General features: G+C 37.4%; 2 protein-coding genes across 4 annotated transcripts in view; one reads left to right on the top strand and one right to left on the bottom strand.

Moving 5' to 3' along the window:
• Window positions 1-11770, bottom strand: part of CEP89 (centrosomal protein 89) — a 28110-nt gene extending 16340 nt beyond the window's left edge. For both annotated transcript variants that reach the window (XM_035543222.2, XM_035543223.2), the window contains exons 1-13: window positions 11666-11770; window positions 10452-10558; window positions 9035-9190; window positions 8239-8440; window positions 7039-7144; window positions 6280-6308; window positions 5041-5095; window positions 4512-4730; window positions 3984-4126; window positions 3566-3616; window positions 2750-2833; window positions 1772-1875; window positions 1196-1311 (exon numbers count right to left, since the gene is read on the bottom strand). In XM_035543222.2, coding sequence (XP_035399115.1) covers window positions 1196-1311; window positions 1772-1875; window positions 2750-2833; window positions 3566-3616; window positions 3984-4126; window positions 4512-4730; window positions 5041-5095; window positions 6280-6308; window positions 7039-7144; window positions 8239-8440; window positions 9035-9190; window positions 10452-10558; window positions 11666-11704 — 1411 coding nt within the window. In that variant the 5' untranslated portion in view covers window positions 11705-11770. The remainder of the gene's footprint in view (window positions 1-1195; window positions 1312-1771; window positions 1876-2749; window positions 2834-3565; window positions 3617-3983; window positions 4127-4511; window positions 4731-5040; window positions 5096-6279; window positions 6309-7038; window positions 7145-8238; window positions 8441-9034; window positions 9191-10451; window positions 10559-11665) is intronic.
• FAAP24 (FA core complex associated protein 24) lies at window positions 11441-14616 on the top strand. Of its 2 annotated transcripts, none has more exons than XM_035543226.2 (5): window positions 11441-11558; window positions 12011-12156; window positions 12781-12920; window positions 13248-13400; window positions 14010-14616. In XM_035543226.2, the coding sequence occupies exons 2-5, from the start codon at window positions 12045-12047 to the stop codon at window positions 14250-14252; spliced, it is 648 nt and encodes a 215-aa protein (XP_035399119.1). In that variant the 5' UTR covers window positions 11441-11558; window positions 12011-12044; the 3' UTR covers window positions 14253-14616. The 2 variants fall into 2 exon arrangements, with proteins under 2 accessions (XP_035399119.1, XP_035399120.1); XM_035543227.2 differs by lacking the exon at window positions 11441-11558 and adding an exon at window positions 11654-11788.
• The last annotated feature ends 56 nt before the right edge of the window (window positions 14617-14672 follow it).

Below are 14672 nucleotides of genomic sequence, written 5' to 3'. Positions count from 1 at the left end.
GTTTTCTATTCATGAGGCTTCAAATTCAAGACTACCTCTTTTCAGGGCTATGAGCTGTTTGCTCATTGAAGCATCATTTTGTACTGAAAAGTCCTTTAACTCATTTTGATTAATTCAGGAAAAGAACCTGAAATCAAACATGAGTTTTGTAGTCTAGCAGATAGGACACATCTACAGACTCTCTAGTTTCTGATCACCAATCCACAGGTTCTTCCTATAGCATGTATTTTAATCGCTTAATGCACTGCCAAAACAGTTAAGGTCAGGCTCTTGTTTCCTTGTGAGAACTACAGCAATAAATAACAAAATCTGTCAGTCTAGTAGGAATTTTCTGCCAATTTGCACCAGATAAGCTATTTTGAGACATGGAAAGCAGAACACGTGACTGGGGGCATTGTATTCTCTCCAAAAGCTTTATATTAATGATACATAATTAAATGTTTTTCAAGGACATCCTAATCTGTGAATTAAGATTCACAGAATTCATATGTTCAATCTTGCTTTTTAAACAGTTAACCTTTACTAAAAAAATCTTACTTCCAGTGTTAGGATTTTAAAATGTAGCATGTCTGTCCTCTTTCTGATACACAGTCCGAAGTCTATTAACAAGAATTACCCAGAAGAATTTCCTCATACAAAACATAACCATTAGTAGAAAAATTAATCTTTTAAGAAATTATATTCCTTGTCTTGCTTGTAAGCATTCAGTGTTCTGAATTCAATTCAACATCTAATAAACAGCAATAGATAACCAAACTGATCCATTACTTAACAGATGGATGTAAATTTAAACAGTATCATGCTACTTACGATATAATCAACTACATTTTATTAGCAATAAACATGGGTTACAAAGCAAGAAGAAACAGCCTAAATTGAACATTTAAATAAACAAATACCTCACAAATATCAACCTGTAAAAAGTTTAGGTGCTCTCAAATTAGGAAAAGAGCCGAAGGCACCTCTGTTTAACAGTTCACAAGTTATACAGTTACAAGTGATACTGACATTCCTTTTCATGATCAGCTGACAATCAGAGCTTGACTTCATAGTAGTCTTACCTGCATTCAGCTATGCATTGTAGGCATGTATCAAGTTGTTGTAAAAAAGCAAAACACCACCACGACAGAAAACCTGCAGAAGTACGTATGGTGTAAAATGTGTAGTTGCCATATCTAGCAATTCAGGCACGTACCTTCCTGAACATGTTGTCTGTGACTATCTTTTGCTTTAGCGTGTTGAATTTCAAGTTGCTCCATCAACAACCTGTTTTCTTCCAAGACCAGCGTGGCCTGAGTTTGTAGCTGATGCCTGCAGTAACAGTTTATAAATAAAGTAATTCTAATTTTAATTTATGTCCAAAGAAAAAAAATTAAAACAGTTAAACACCACTGACTTCCAACAGTTTAAACTTTATCATATTTGAACCCCTTTCAAAAAGGAATGAAAAACCCTAATTGAAAGATATCTCAGAATCCAAAGTAAGCTTATTAGAGACATGAACTCTCAACCCTCAATACATAAGTTATTTTTTAAAATATTTAAAATTTTTGACTAATTAAAGCAAAAATTCACTGCGGAAAGAAGGAAAGATATGTATGTGTGAATTAAAATCACAGAATCAGAGTGGTTGAGGCTGGAAGGGACCTCTGGAGGCCATCTGGTTCAACCCCCCCTGCACAAGAGCCAGACATAGTTTTTCCTTAAGATCTGTAATCTTAAACATTTGCATGGAACAAGCAAAACACTAGTTTCTGGTAATATAACTTGCCATTCTGTAGTGGTAATAAAGTTATTTTTATTTAATTGCTCATGCAGGTCTTCATTCTCCTTCACCAACTCTTCAACTTGTACTTTAAAGTTCTTCATATCCTCCTGGAAGAGAAAGGAATCCAAATCATAATAGCTGGAGGGAAATATTATAACTTTGACATCAAAATACACATAGCTGGGTACCTTTCTAATTCTCATGTTAACAGCACGTTAACTCACTAGTCACTCGTCTTTAACTCAGATGTGCATACTTGATTTTTTTTTCCAAGTGCGATTTGAACTAAGCAAATTGTAGATCCTTAACATACGCATTCAAGAAAATTAATTCTGGAAATAACCAGATGATAGCATACATTTTCGGAATGAAATACTGCTTATTTTATGGCTTAATTTTTTGAAGGGAATATTCTCAAAAACTGTAATAGTTCTGCTCTGAAGCTCATGTAGTTCCTCAGATTTGGTCATACATGGGTGTAAATGAGACCAGATGAGTGTCTTGGTAATCTTTGTTCATACTGTGAACAAAAGTAAACAGAGATTCTCAAGAAACTAAGAACCATTTTTTGAAGATTCAGTGACAGAAGATGTTTCTAAAGAGCAAAAAGAGTCAGTACCCATTTCTTAAATAACTTGAAATAAATATTCTTCAGCCACAAAATCCACAGGCCTGTAACTGGTAGATACAGGACACTGGATTCCCATTTATGAATGGTAACAGTAAATCCTTTCTAACATGGACTGACTGTTTATGGTTTACTCTATTCCCATACATTCAGTGTTGTGCCTGCTTCTACAGCTGAACAGCCTGACAAAACCAAACCAAGTGCTTTTAAGACAGCACAATAACAACGTATACCAAAGTAAAACAGTCACTTTTAATTTTAGGCAGAACCTGGCTTTGACAAATCCCTTCCAAAAAATCAGTAGCCCTTTCTGCTTTATTTTAGAAGTACATTTTCTTTAAATGGCAACTTACCTCATATGCAAGACTTAAATCTTCCTTTTCTCTTATTCTATCTTCATATGCCAACAGAAGAGGTGACAAATATTTCATATCCAGCTTTAAAAAACAAGTCAATATAAATCAATTGCAAACCACAATCACATCAATATTTATTATTTCTTCTCCTGATACACATTGTCAGTTTTAAAAGCTATTAAGGGCTTTCAGTTGCTATTAGTTTTATGTATAAGTGAAGAGGGAGGACCTTCCTGTTTCTGTATAGCTCTGAATAACAATGGGGAAGGAAAATTTAAGATTCGGTTAGCATATGAAGAAATTGTTTTACATGTTATAGATGCATTCCATTTCACAGATTACTTGCCTTCTACTTGCCGGAAGTTCATAGGCTACTAGTGGACCCACAAACATTCCTACCATCAGAATCACTGAAATATGCTATTTCCTTTTAGTTTTACCTTAAATAATCACAGCAGAAGATGAACAATTAAGATTAATAATGAAGCAATAGACCTTGATGCAATGTGTATGCTAGACAGTACTAAATGAAGATGGTATTTATGATTCTCAGGGCAACAGTACTTAATTTACATTCAATAGTGCAAATTTGGTAACTGTAAGCAGTCTGTATCTTACTATAAATTTAGCCAGAGTTTCACAAATTCATTGCAAAATTCTGCCCTATTCCTTTTTATGTTTATAAATGTTTATTATGTTCTACCTGTATGTGATATTTCAACAACATAACTAAATAAAACCCTGCAAATCTGAGTATTTTGGTTCCCGTAAAGGAAGGAACGAACAGGTAGATGAAAATATGATGCTACTTACCAGCCATGGGGGTGGTGGTCCTTTCATGGGTAAACTTCTTATTTTTAGATGCTAAAGAAGATATTTGAGGAGAAACTTAAATTATTTCCTGCTTTTTGAAGCAGCAACCATTGACCACTACAAAAGTGGACAAGTCACAACTATTACCCCAAACAAGCTTATGCCTCTAATTACACGGTGCATATGTATCACAGACAATCAACAAAACTGAAATTTCAACATCTTATAATACAGGAGAATAGCTAACTTCTTATAGTTAGACTTAATGATAAATGGTTATTTTCAGTTTCAGAGTAAGCCTATGCCATTTGTAGACTTCAAGATTATTTTATCTGGATTTGCCTCCCAAAACTTAAAGGTGACTGAAAGGGCAATGGGACATATCAATGCAAATTGCCTTTATAACCAACATTCTCACCTCTTCTTGCAACAATGGCCTGAATTTAGTTTGATAGCGACTTAATTCTACGTTCAAACGATGGACTGTCATTTTCAAAGCATCATTTTCATCTACAAGTTCTTGTGCTTGTTGTCTCAGAGAAAGTAATTCTGTAGCCTCCTCTATTAAAACAAACATTTGACTCATTTCAGTCAAAATTCAAGAAACCTTAACAATTTGTTAATTGTAAGGGGAAAAAAATCTCAATAAATCAGTATCATAAGAGAACTTCCCAAAATACTCTTATAGAATAAAGCCATGAGAAGTTATTAGCACAAAAAACATTATGAAACAACTGGGTATTTTTTTCTCATGATCCTGTAAGTATTCCTTGACAAAATTTCTACAAATGTGGAAAACATTGTTCAGAAACTATTTCTGCATAGATACTTCCTTGTATCAATGAAGTAGAAACCTCCTACCAGAGGAAGAGGTTGTAAAAAAAATCAGAAAAAAATCAAGCAAGATAACTAAGAATAGTCTGTATTGAAAGAATGTTTCTCCCACCTTCTCTGTGTATCTTCTTTGCAGCTTCTTTAAGTTTTCTGTTTTCGTCTTCTAGTCTCTTCAGTTTTAATTGCTGTTCTTCCATTTGCTGTTTTGTCTCCTCAAATTGCTGGGCCATAGCGTGGTATACCTTGTTCAAAGACCAGTTTTCTTGTTTTAGCTCTCTGAACTTTTCTTTAGTCATGTTTTCCCGTGCTTGCCTTGCCCGAATGGATATATCTGTGGATGCCACATTTCAGTATTTTCAATATTTTAATTGGTACATTGTTTGACAATCACTTACTTCAAGTCACTCAGATTAGAAAGTAAAAACAAATCAAACATCCAGCATAAAAAGCCTGGAACTACTGTTTTCAGTATGTATCACAGAGCACTCAGCATTCTTTTATCTCCTGTACAGGAGAAGTACTTTTTCTCCTCCCCCCATGAATTAGGCTTAGTGAGTAGAAGCAAGAAAATGTATTTTTATAAACACATGTATTCTTTAAAATGAAGATTTGTAGTAATGGCACAGAAAAATCAGAAATACCTGGGGATGGTGGAGGTTTCTCCCATATAAGATTTTCAGCTAATGATTTTTCTTCCTAGCAAAGAAATTATAAAAAATGAAGCAGTTTGCTCTAGCATTTATCCTCTCTGAAATACACTGAACAGCATCAATGCTGGAGAACTTAAGAAACAGAACTTTTGAAACAGTTTCTTTTTTTAAGGTTTGATTCACTACTAACAACATACATCACTTGTCATTTGGCTATCTTAACATCTTTTTGTCACTTACCACTGTCAGTCACTTTTGGATGCTTGAAACGGTATTTTCATTAGTTGTCAAAGACATACAGTTCTCAAAAAATTTCGTAACAGAAAAAATAAACAAATTTCCTTGACCTAACAGGATGGATACTGCTCCCTTGTTAGTCTGCATAGAAGACTCTAGAATAGAACACTTATATGAGCTGTCAGTCCATAACTGGGATTCAAGTATATTCAAGTGTAAAACCCTATACAATAATTTTGTTCTCCCCGTGTTAGTTAAAGCACATACTTTTACAGTTTCAGAAAGTTCTTTCAACAGTAAATAATTTGTAAAAAGAGACTGAATTTATGCTAATGCGTTTACTCACGGTGAACATGACTGACATACATTTTTATGAAACCACGGAGAAGTTCTGTAAGGATATGATGCCATGTGATTTAACATACTGAAACGCTGATGCCCAAATAAGTCAAAATTCAAGAACAATTTCAAAAGAAAATATATGTCGTCAAGAATTTGAAAAAGAAAATAAATAACAATGTTAGCAGTGGAAGAACTGACCGTTTTTCTAAGTAGTATTCCATCACGTTGATCTGAGAAACTAAACTTTTGGGTATTCTTTTTCGAGCTCAGAAAAGCAGTCAGATGGGCCCAACTCATAAACTACATAAAAATCTGGTGAAGCCAGGCTCAGGAGAATTATCACTGACAGCTCTCTCTTTCTGTAGAAAATGTCTCCCACTCTCATTTAGTTTTTCTTTCACATGAGGAACAGCAGCATTTTTTGTTATTTTTAATAAAACCCACACCCAACTTTTGTGTGGTATACATACCTATATGATGGGGAACTTTCAAAAGGAGTGATTAGACATTCTTGTATGTCAAAAGAAAGATTCCCCAGTGGCCATAAGTTAGTCTTCTTTTAAGTGGATTGTAGACTGTCAGCTACTTATAACACCAGAATGCAGTATTTTTCCAGAACGCATCACAAATAAACCTTCATATAAGTCTTACCTTCAAATTCAAGCCAAGATATTTGTTTTCTGTTAAAGAAAAACAAAAGAAAAACAGATTTTTGGGTCAATTAAGAATGAAAGCATTGATAAGTCTGTAAATTACAAGGGTACATACGGATATTTTAGTACACATATTACATACTGTAAATAAATGTGAGAAAGTCCTTGAGGCCCCAGCCCCTTCATGGTATATTAGAATACTGATGTGATACCTTACTTTACCTCTTACACTGTATAGATACAATTAAGGAAGAAATTAAGTTGTATTATCAAAAAAAAAAAGTTCTTCCAGCTGATTTTCAGACACAAAAATATCTTCATCCAAGAAAAATGACTAAGAATGTTTTTTACCTCCTTAACTCTTAACAGTGATAGTTTCTGGTACTTCTTGGGTACTTTCTTCCATTTTTTGAGCACAGTTAACTCCGATAGTTTCCAGAGTATAAACTGGATTGATTCTGGTACATAGATCAACAGAAACATAATAGCTGTACTAGACAAAACTGAGCTCATTAATATTTGTTGTCTTTTAAACACACTTGATTGTTAGTGGATGTTTAGGAATTTCAGTTAGATTGCAGATTTTCAATTTTCTGTAACTACTAAAAGTGGCACTTTAATAGCATTTCTTTGACTGCCCTTTTTAAAAGGGATATATCATTTATCATATGGTACTAATAAATTTAGTTTGTTCAAAAATTATTTTTCCCCATGATATTAACAGGTAAGGCATTTTGTCTTAAGTAAGCTTATTTACCTTCTGTTTGCACATTTGACTCATCCACCTGCATGTGAAACTCAGTTTCACGAGAAGATGTTTCTTTCTTCTCAACATTATTACTAGGAGGTAGTGGACACTCTTCCTGTGTAAAAGACAGACAAGTCTATCTAAATCATAACACTGTTGAAATAGCCTACGCCCAAGCGTCTTGATATTGAGGTTTTCATGCAGATAATGTCTTGGTCACATTCAGAATTGTACTCCAAAATTTTAAGATAATAAAAGATATACTTTTTTGGCTTTAGGACTATACATAGTTAAAATCTAACCCTTACCATGATCAGCAGGAGGTAAAGAACTATGATAATCATCTAATCTATCCCAGGGCAATATTCCTTATCACCTTATTTAAAGAGTCGATGAAGTTATCTTTGCTTGTTGCATCATGTCTAAACTTACTTTTTAAGAAAGACTGGCCATTTATCTACCGTATCACAGTACATGAGGAATTCATGAATAATTTTTAGCCTTGTCTTAGCTGTTTTTCCCTGTTGATTGCATACCAGTGTCCCATGTATTTAACACACTCCCTTTTTTCCCCCCTCCTCTCCTCTCACTGATTACTGTCCCTTCACCTAGGTGTGTTTTCCAATTCCATTCACATACATAGCATTTTATTGCTTCTCCACTACTCAGTTACTTATTCCTGTTTGTTGGAACACGTTGGACAGGGATGCAAACTGAACTTTAGATGTGCCTTAACTGTCTTAAGCTGCTTCCATGCTGTAACGTGGAAAAATCCACTGGTCTTCAAGACACAAGGTCATTTCCTTTGATTCTGAATGTTCCTATCCCTATGTGGGTCACTGCTCCTTAGCACAATACTGAATCAAGAACTAAGCTTTCACCATACATAAAAGTTCCAAGTGCATTTAACAAAATACGTAAGTATCATGCTCAAGACGAAAATATTGGACATTTCAAAAGATTAAAACACATACTTTCATTAAGTTTATAGTGTGGCTCTTACTATCAGTGATTTCCTATTAAGAAAAAGTTCCTAATAATCAGAGATAAAGAATCTGTAAGGATCGACAAACAAACCTATCTTAGTTTAAAGGTAACTGAATCATAAAAATATATAAAAATTGAATAAATGCATAAACATTGAGAATATTTAGAAATATTTAATATATTAAAATGCAATAAAGGAATTAACTGATTGGAAAATCCTACCTTTTTATTTTTGCAAGGAACAGCATAAATAGCATTGTTGCTAAAGCTTTCTTCCCTTTTCTCATTACTCTGACAGCTGGACTCTTCCTCTTTATCAGGATCTGAAGGATAGGTATCCATGTCCTCATCCTCACAGCAATTGCCTGATATTTCTAGGGACTGTAGAGGAGATCTGTCACTACCATCAAGTTTCCAGTTCGGCCTGCAAGTAGAAAGCAGTTTAAAGACTGCTTCAGTGTTGCTTACTCTTCCTAAAAAAATAAATGCTTGTAAAGCAGAACCATCAATCTGAGAATATACGCAAGTCCAACAGCAGAAGCAAACAGACATGTAAGCTTCTTTGGCTGCAAACAAGGTACCTAACCTATGCATACATTTCAAAATAGACAATTAGCACTACATTTACTTCTTTGGCTTACAGAAAGCACCACACTAGAGATCGAAGGTTGCCAATTCTACAGCAAAAATAGACTAAATTTTGCACCAAGGAATTACCTGACAATTCAGATGATTCCCCAGCGATTAACTTCTTGTATAACCGATAGGCATTTGGCAGAAATAATGCATGTTTTTACTTGCTGTGCAAACCAAGTCTCCCTCTGAGGACTATGTGCATGACATCACTTTATGAGAAATGGAATAAGAACTGTAGACATTTTAGACTATTTATGATGTGGTAAGAAAAATGGTTATAACACCCTGAGTTTAATCAGTTTTCTGTAATTCTTGAGTAAAATTATTTCATTGGCAGATTTTATCTCTAATTTAAGATATCCAAACAGAAAGTATACGTTACCCCATTCTGAGCTCTGTGACTGTTGCATATGGCTCAAAGCACTCTTGTTCCACGTAGGTGGAATCACTTTCCGAAAGTGATCGCTGCCGAGGCTGAGGAATAGCAACAGTGCGCCCTGTTAGTGTTGTTGCGAGGATAGCTGCTGCTAAAGCAGATCTGGAAGAAAAAAGAAAAAAACAATGAAACAATATTGATGTCTTCTTCACATTTCATATCCTCTTCCACTGCAGAATGTCTTCACTATTTAAGCAGAGCAAAAAGTTCAAAGTTAACATGCATAAGCAACACTGAAAGTGCTAAGGGACTAGTTTTAAACTATTAACTCCCAAAGTAAAGCACAAAACCAGGTGTGCTCTCAAGGCAGATATCAAAGAATACAAGTATAAGTGTCCAAATCAAATGCATGAAAATAAATAAATATAATAAATGAATATACTGAGTTGTATTTCCAAAATCAACATCAGTAATTTATAGTACTTAGCATTAATTTCAGTCATAACAATAGTACCTGGTGACACACTGAAAAAGTGTTTCATATTCTGCTATTTTGTTTCTTAGTTTCTGTTATCCCCTACTCTGAACCTTTTACTGATGACTGAAGCTGTTCATAAATGCTGGAGCACTGCAAACTAGGACAAGCGTAAGTAGACAGAAGTGCCTATTAGTGGGATGATGCAGAGCAGAGAGAAGTGTAAGATGAGGAGGGAAAGACAAATGGGAACAAAGATTAAAGGAAAGAAATGGTGGGGACTGTAACAGGAATGACAACAAATGGAGGTCAAAAAAAGGAAGAAGAAATTAACTAGAATTAACTAAGAATGTTAGATACTAGAAAGACCATAGAAAACAACCAGAATTTAACTAAATATAGAGAAAACAAACAAGAAAAACTCCAAGAAACTACAAATGAAAAGGAAAATACATTTGTATTTTTACTTTGTGTAACTTGGCTGTATAGCTAATTCAAATCTAATCCAACATGGTTTTCAATACAAGTTTTTAAGTCTTTTTTATTTTATATGCAATAAAATGGCAGATTGGTAACGTTAAACTTCTGCTCTTCTAACAAGCAAACATTTCCGAACTCATGGTACTAGCTCTGCTACACTCTAGCATCCAAATTAAAAACAGCCCTAGCGTTAAAAAGTCCATTTGTCTTTAATTGACTCAGCTTTCTAATAAGTTACATATTGATAAAGGTAACTGTTCTAATTGCTTGGCTTGCTTATGTATGGGAGAAAAATAGGCATCTTTACAATTCAAAGAAGGGAACTGCCCTAATTTAAAAATACATTCTGTTTATGAAACGGTTTATGTAAACGGCCTATGTACTACAGCAAGGACATGCAATTCTTCTCATCATGTTTTTCTAGTATGCTATTGCAATTGATGAAACAAAAAACAACTCAAAACCTACCTGGGCCTTTCTGGAGAAGGGTTTGGACTACGAGGGGGAGGGGTGCGGGGAACTGCAGGTTTAGGAGCTATGGTAGCAGCAGGGACCAGGCCATGAGCTATATGTTTCTAAACAATTTAAAATAAAATTAGTTGATAATGACTTTAAGGATCACAATGAAAGAAGTACAGAACCAAACATGCACAAAAACTAACTATACAAAATAATATAAAAGGGAAGAACATTTACATGCAATTAATGTAAAAAGAATATTTGGAATGATTCTAAGTATAACTTCAGAACATGTATGAATAGTTGCTAGTGAAGGTTAGAAATGTAATTTACGCAAGACCCATGACTGTAGGTTCTCTACCCGTTACGTCACTATCTGCAAAATTCAGTTTCTTAAGTACTCGTCTGTTTTTGTGTACACACACAAGAAAAAAGGCGTACTAGAAATCAACTTTTTTCAGAATATTTGAATCTAGTTTCATGGTAACATTATTATTCCCTCTCCTGTACAAAGGGTTTGTAAGTCAGAAGTGATCCTCAGTCACACCGGTATGAGATGAAGAAAAAAACTATTACAACTCTTAAGGGTCGTAAGCGTTCAGCCTGAAAAGGGGTTAAAAAATCCACCGAGTTTTTAAATCAGTAAACCTAATTAAAAAAAAAAAAAAAGGATGATGGTAAGTGCCAGCAGAAAAAAAAACAGTGCCAGCGTTCCCTATGGCGAGTGCTTTGAGAGGGGCCACAGAGCAGCGCAGGCTGAGGGGAGCTCTGGAGATGGGGGCTCCGCGAACACCCTGGGCAGTTCCAGTGCTGCACCACCCTCACAAGAATTTTTTTTTTTTTTTTTCCACAAATGAGATGGATTTTTTATGTTTTAATCTGTGCCCATCGCCTCTCATCCCCTCCGCAGGCAACAGAAGACGCTACGCCCTAGCGGTAAACCGCCTTCGGGCAGGGCGGCTCTGCGAGGGGCGAGGCGGGCGCCGAGCTCCCGCCATTTCTCTTCAGAGCCCCCGTGCCGCTCGGGCTCCCCGGGCGCCTCCCGCCGCAGGACGGCCCCGGCCGGGCCAGAGGGGCTCCGCCTCAGCGGGGCGCTGCCCGCAGGCCCCACACCCGGTACCGGGCCGCCCTCGGTAGCGCGGCGCGGCCCCGGGCGGCTCCCCCCGGCCAGTAGGCCCCGAGAGGCTCCCTCCGGCCCCGCGCCCCCCGCCCCGGGCACTCACGAAGGGGCCCCGCCGCCCCCTCCCGAGGCGCAGCGGCATCGGGGCACCGGCACCGGGACGGCTCCCGGCCGCTCCTCCCGTCGCTGCCGGCCTGCTACCAACAGCCCCGCGGATTCGCTGCCGGTTCGCGCTCCCCAATCGCCGCGCTCCTTGCTCGGCCGGAGCGACCGACCGGCGGCGGGCCTGCCGCCCCCTGCCGCCCCCGCCCCTCAGTGCGGCCTGGGGAGCAGCTCGGGGGGTGCGTCCCCTCACAGAGCGTCGTGTCTTCTCATGAATTTCAATTTAAAAAAAAGATTGGAACAGGCTTGCAACCCTCCTTTTTTTTTTTAAAAAAAAAAAAAAAAGGTGTAACTGCTGCTGAAGAGCTGAAGGCGGTCTAATGACAACAAAAGCGAACTTTCCTGCGGCAGCAGGATCCGTGGTGGTCCCCTATGGGCACGTGGTTGGGAACGAGAAGTGGAGAGGGTCAGAGATAGCCCAGAGGCTTCAAGGTAAGCACAAACAACTCGGGAGAAAAAACAAAAAACTAAGGCAAAGCAGTCCCTCTGTTGCCGAGTGCTGTTGGATTGGCTGGGACATGCTTTACTCTCAAACTAGGGCCGTATTTGTGAAATAATCTCTGTTAGCAAGCTGAAAATTCTGTACCTGTGATTAATCCTGTCATAGCTGTGTAGCTGCTGAGTTGTGTAGAGAGCAAGAACTAACTGCTGCTTGGGAGCCACAAGCAGTGAGTGTGAATTCACCACTGTGAATGTGCACCTCCACTGAAATCCCTCGAATTTGTGCAGATACTGGGGTAGTGCTTTCACTGGCTGGCAAACTGAAGGTGATGCTGTCAGAAAAGAGTGGGAGGTTTTTGTTCAAGTCCAGAGTTTATCAAGAAACTATCTGGAATCTGCACTGTCAAAGTGCTGTTAGTTGGCATTTCCAAAGGCATCACGCAGTACTTTAGGTTGCTTGTGCTGGCTTTGCTTAAAGAAGAAAAACTTGACAATCAATTTCACTTTCTTTAAAAGCCAACAGGAAGTTTGACACATTAGGAAGGCTGTGCTGTTAAAGTACAGTAGTTAAAAAAATATTATTACATCTTTCTCTTTTAATGTTCTCACGTTAAGGGAAAATTAAGCTCATTTTTGAAGATGGCTTGGGACTTGTGGATTTCCATCTTTCAAACAGAATTTGCATTTTATACATTTCTGAAGCAGATTTGGTTGCAGGAGATGACTTCAAACGAAGATTGGTTCGGTTTAGGAATGTAAGTAACACATAAAGAGAAAAAGAAAAGTTTCCAATTGGAACTTGCTTATTCCATGCTTCTGAAAACATTCTTCATGTGCTCTTTTTTAAATTCTAGAGGAGCTAAAGTTGTGTAATAATTTCTGTGTGAAAACTGAAAAATTACAAATCTATGTAATAACACTTTACTGAACTCCAGTACTGTTGCTGCAGCTTCTGTTCTTCCTCTGATTTGCTTTTAGGTAAATTAACTTATACACGACAGAAGTTTGCTCTGTGCTGCATTGCATCAGCTTGTCATTAACAAGGACTTTTTTTTTTCCCCTGCCTTCCCCTTCCAATACAGGCCAACAGTCTTGGTGGAATTGTAATTGTCGAGAGAACTCAAATAAGCAACCAGTACTTCATAGCAGTGCAAAAGCTTGTTGTGCTAGAACTTGGAATGGTGCTGCTTCCTGTGGCAAATCAAGGAGAAGCTTCTCAACTTATTTCTCAGCTGGTAAGTTCCTATGTTAGTGGAGAAACACTTACTAAAATATGGGAGGAGAATTACCTATTTTTCCCCACAATCATCACCTGTGTTCAGAAGGAATGGGTGTGATCTTAAAGGAACACACAATTTTGTTGTTTGAATCTAAAGAAAAAAAATATCCTGTGACAATAGTAAGGTAGAACAGTTCAGTGGGAGGAGGGAACAGAAGAAAAAAATGAAGAACTAGGTACTGGATTATATACATTTTTTGTATGTGACAAAGCACTGAGATGCCACTGGACAGCACAAAGCAGTTCTCCTTTAAGTCATCTGTCAAAACCAACTTGCGATTGTTGCTTTGTCTCAGGCTGAGGAAACTTCTTACAGTGATTACATCAAACAGGTAACAAAATAACTGTTTTAGTTCATGGTTTATCTTAAGAAACTCTTGGATTTCCTAGTGAGGCTTTGTGGATTTGCATCTAAACCCTTAAGGGCACACAGGTGAGGAGCAAGGATGTTTGTTTCTAGAACTTCCTCGTGATTGTATTGAAATTGTAAAACCTACTTTAAAAACCAAAAGCAGAACTCCAGCAGAGGGCGCTCGGTATCGCTTATGGTTTGGTTTTGTTTCAGGTCCGTGAACAAAGTAAGGATCACAACAGTAACCCCTTTCTTCGTAAACAATGCTCTCAGCTGCTAGAGGCATCAGTATTTCGGACTGTGCAACAAATTCCAGGAGTTGGGAAAACAAAAGCTCTGCTTCTGCTGCAACAATTTGGAAGCATCCACCGGCTTTGTAATGCGTCTGTCGAAGAGCTTGAGCTAGTAGTTGGACAAACGGCAGCACAACAAATTCACATGTTCTTATGTTCCTGACGTATGTAGCACTGTTTTGGAAGACAAGACTGCTTCTGTTATTGTGAACTCTGAAATTGTTTTTAATGATCACATACAATGGTAACTTCTATAATCCTGGTAACAACCAGAGGGTGTTGAGTAATCTCTAGAGTTTACTTCCTCTTTACTGCTGCTCTGGTTGTGTAGATTGAGCTGTGGAAAATACCTTGGAAAAGGGGCTGGAAGGTGTCTTACATCTATCTTGAACAAAAAAAGAGAGAAAAATATGTTTTTTCCTCCTGTGAGTATTGAAAACAAGGTAATCTGTCTATATACATCTTCCAGAAATACCACCCACGTGTTAACAAAGTGTTAATTTCTTTAGAGTATACGCTAGAATCTAGCATTCACCTATCTTTCAGGAGAGTATGTTGTCTTCTCAGTAGCCAGAAACCTGAG

Source organism: Cygnus atratus, chromosome 12 (assembly GCF_013377495.2).
Source record: "Cygnus atratus isolate AKBS03 ecotype Queensland, Australia chromosome 12, CAtr_DNAZoo_HiC_assembly, whole genome shotgun sequence".
Taxonomy (NCBI): Eukaryota; Metazoa; Chordata; class Aves; order Anseriformes; family Anatidae; genus Cygnus; species Cygnus atratus.
Note: the sequence above shows the minus strand (reverse complement) of the source record. Positions and strands in the feature narration are given on the sequence as shown.